The sequence below is a fragment of the Acipenser ruthenus genome, chromosome 7 (genome assembly GCF_902713425.1).
Source record: "Acipenser ruthenus chromosome 7, fAciRut3.2 maternal haplotype, whole genome shotgun sequence".
NCBI classification, from domain to species: Eukaryota; Metazoa; Chordata; class Actinopteri; order Acipenseriformes; family Acipenseridae; genus Acipenser; species Acipenser ruthenus.
Window position 1 is genome coordinate 12,977,458 of NC_081195.1, and position 3,514 is coordinate 12,980,971.

A 3,514-nucleotide genomic window follows, 5' to 3' on the forward strand; every position below is an offset into this window, starting at 1 on the left:
ACAGGGAATTGAATTATACTTTATAAGAAATATAATGTCACCCAATGAGTTATTATATAAATAAATGCAATATACGCAATGCATTAGTTTACGAACAAAAATAGTGTAACATACAGAAAGTAAAATAAAAATCAATGGTGATGGTGGGTTTGGATTGTATGAGTTCAATAATGTCTAGACTGCGTTTTGCTTTGATCTAATTCTTAGTCAATGCCCAACAAACGCCTATTAAAATGCATACAATTCTATATGCGGTAGTATGTATATGTAGATTAAATGCTTTTATCCACATAGCGCTGAATTACAATAGAAGCACTGACATTCTTAGTAAAAACAGAGGTAAACACTTGACTGGATAACGTTGCTCAGACGGCTGCAAATATATTCAACAGAGGTCTGCAAATATTTACAGGTACTAGACAGATAAGTAGATCGATAGCTAGATACCAGACAGTTAAATCACCGTTCAAGTTGATTGAGTTTATCCTTGTACTCCTACATTACATGTGCAAGTTTGCAATTCTTTTTGGAAAGGGGGGATGGTAGGTCCCAGTGATTACCTCCTCAGGGTATAAAATGCAGGACTCGAACGTTGTGAACGTGAGCTATACCTTGATTGGCTAGGAAAGTGAATGCTGGGCGGTCTCTATTCGTGCTTGGCGTTCAGCTATTTAAACAACCTTGTCCCTGCTAGTCTAGTACCTGTGGGGTACAGAAGGAAAGCACTTTCAGGGTTACAAAGTATCCTTGCAGCAAACAACTGAATAGCACTGTGACATATTTACCATATATACCGTATCAAATGCAGTGGAGGAATATTACTGTAAGTATTGAATTATGATTTTCGATTATTTGTATATTTGTGTTTTTTTTTTTTACTTTTAGGCTGAGTTAAAGCTAGCTTCTTGATAGTGTTAGCGGTATTCAAATTCAGTTTAAGCGATGTTAACAATGCCGATATTCTTTCTGGTGGAATTTTGATTAAAGTCTTCTTTTTATTATGTCAATGCAGGTATTCAACAGTTTGAGCAAATACAATTAAAACGCTTAAAACCGAAGATACGGATCTTCACAGCTAATCTACACCAATCATGCCTGCCTTGTGTGCGACTCTGACTCCTGACAACAGCTTGCCCTGCTCCGCGGCGACTGATGATGCCAGCTCCAAGAGACTTTCTTGGGGGAAAATCATGCAGAAACTAACAGACTTCAGTAACCACAGCCTACATTCAGACGACGAACACTTCAGGAATGCCTTTTCTCATTCTGGTAAGAGAAATAATTGAACGTACACAGAGTCACCACGTTTAACTGTTGCTGGATTGTTTGAGATTGGCATAACTACACAAGCCAACGCGTTTGTAAACCTGACTTTGTTTCTGAAAACAACTGAACCTTATAATGATTGATTAAAGTGTGTTTTGAAGTTACTGATGACTAATGTAATCTAAACTCATTGTCCTTATTTTCTTTCATAGGATCAGACAGTGTGGACAGTGGCTCTCTGTCAGAATCCGATTTCTTGTATGACCCAGTGGAGGAGACCCTTTGCTCTGAAGTGGTAGATTTGATTGAACAGAGTCTCACAGAGGCGAAAGATAGCGCTTTGAGGTGCTCCAAACTGCTCATCCCCGACCAGCTGATGGAGCACATTGGTCAAGAACTTCTTCACTTAGCGGCTAGTGAACCCTGTGGACTGCGTGGAGCACTTATCAACCTATGTGTTGAGCAGTCAAACGCATGTCAAAGCGTTGAGCAGATTGCTGTGGATCCAGACCTGGTCCCTACTTTTCAGCTGACTCTTGTGTTGAGACTGGAATCTGGGGGTCTCTGGCCAATGATCCAGGACCTCTTTGCTCCAAGATCTCATTCTGCACCAATATTAAGACATGCTTTGAGACTGAACACTGGGTTTAGAGTAATCAAAAAGAAATTGTACAGTTCAGAAGAACTTGTCATTGAGGAGTGCTAACACTCAAAGTGACCATGGGAGTTACCAGTCGATCATGATGTTTTTAATCAGACATAAATGCCTTGGAAGTTTTTTTTTAAATGCTCATTGCACATACAATGTTTGTGTCTGTACTTATAAGTAGACAATACCTCAATAAGTCAGAATATTTGTAAAAGTGTTTCAGTGAGCCTGGTTCAAGACTATGAAAATTGACTTGTTGCAGCCCAACATGTTTATTCTCACTGAATGTATTTTTAGAAACTTAACCGTCTATCCATGACCAGATGTTTAAATTTGAGCAGCTGGTCTGTTTAAAAGAAGCAGATTAAATCTGTTTATTTCAAGATTTACCTCAATCTCTAAACAACACATGGCAGCTATATTTGTAATGAAGGAGTTTAAAGTATGTTACTGTTGAAGACCTCACCAAACATGAATATGTTAACTCATGTTTTATTTATATAACAGAAAAGACTAACAAAACATAATACATGTGGTAGCATATTTATCTGAGAGGTTTCAGTTATGTTTAAGACTAATTGTGTTAGAAATTGCAATGTTAACTTTTCTTGTAAACCATTAAATAGTTTTATATGGTACCCCACTAATGCCTCTGTTGCTCCATGTATTTGAGATTCAAACACCTACTTTGCACATTTTTTTTTTACTTTTATATAGGAGGTTAATAAGCAAATAAACCTTTTTTTCCAAAAAAAACATTGTTTCTGTGTTTGTTTTGAGGTCCCAAGTCAGACTTACATTACAGCAGAGATGCTACAGAATAAAACTTGGACACATTCTAATAGATTCAAGTGTATTCTTGTTTTGTGTACCCTGTACAAAACTAAGGATTCAGTCTTTAAGAAGCTGCAGTGTAAATTAAGACTATTAAGAATATTAGTAAACATATGTTGTACTTCTAATAATATTATTATATCATTGGTTAGATTAACTAACATGTTCTTGTTTCAGGGCTAATTATTCTCATACATTCTTTTATAGACAACATGTTCTCCTTAATACATCTGTCCTTTGGTAAATTCACTTAATGACACAAGCCCAAATAAAATCTGTTCAGACTTGTTAAAACTTCCAGTAATGGAAAAAAAAAAACCTGAACACAAATAAATAAAAAAAAAGATTTTTAGGCTATGCAAATACATTTTCTAGGACATTCTTTGAATTAGTGTGTGCAGTTCCACTCTAGGTTCACCATGCTGTTAAAAGTATTTTAAGACCTGGTCAATTGGTTTGCCTACCCCTGGGTTAAGCAGTGCTTCTTGACCACTTGATGGACAGACTTGCTGGCAATAGGACCCTGTAGAAACTGGGTCAAATTCTGTAGCCCTCGTTGTTTGTTTTTCAGACTGTGCTATGTGCAAATTTAAGATGACTGGAGATATTTTGAGGCAGCTGCTTTCAATCCAGTTGAGCGAGATTCCAGAATGAAATTTAACTAAAAAGGGAACTAAAAATAACCAAATGGCTTGTTTTAGTGTTTCACTGTATGAACTGTTTTAAATAATCAGGAGGCTTTAAAAAAGCGTTTATATTAAACCA

The 3,514-nt window shown here is 36.5% G+C and overlaps 1 protein-coding gene across 1 annotated transcript; it reads left to right on the forward strand.

The window, feature by feature from the left end:
- The first annotated feature begins 669 nt into the window (after positions 1–669).
- On the forward strand, positions 670–2,671 carry LOC117416155 (DNA damage-inducible transcript 4 protein-like). Its single transcript, XM_034027224.3, has 3 exons — positions 670–823; positions 1,013–1,269; positions 1,479–2,671. Exons 2-3 carry the CDS (start codon positions 1,092–1,094, stop codon positions 1,970–1,972), a joined length of 672 nt encoding a protein of 223 aa, XP_033883115.1. The 5' UTR covers positions 670–823; positions 1,013–1,091; the 3' UTR covers positions 1,973–2,671.
- Positions 2,672–3,514: the final 843 nt, after the last annotated feature.

Bases quoted from the DNA above. Each gene is read 5' to 3' on its own strand.
- LOC117416155 (XM_034027224.3), top strand. From the start codon at position 1,092: ATGCCTGCCTTGTGTGCGACTCTGACTCCTGACAACAGCTTGCCCTGC. The intron at 1,270-1,478 runs GTAAGAGAAATA...TTTCTTTCATAG, and splicing joins GAATGCCTTTTCTCATTCTG to GATCAGACAGTGTGGACAGT.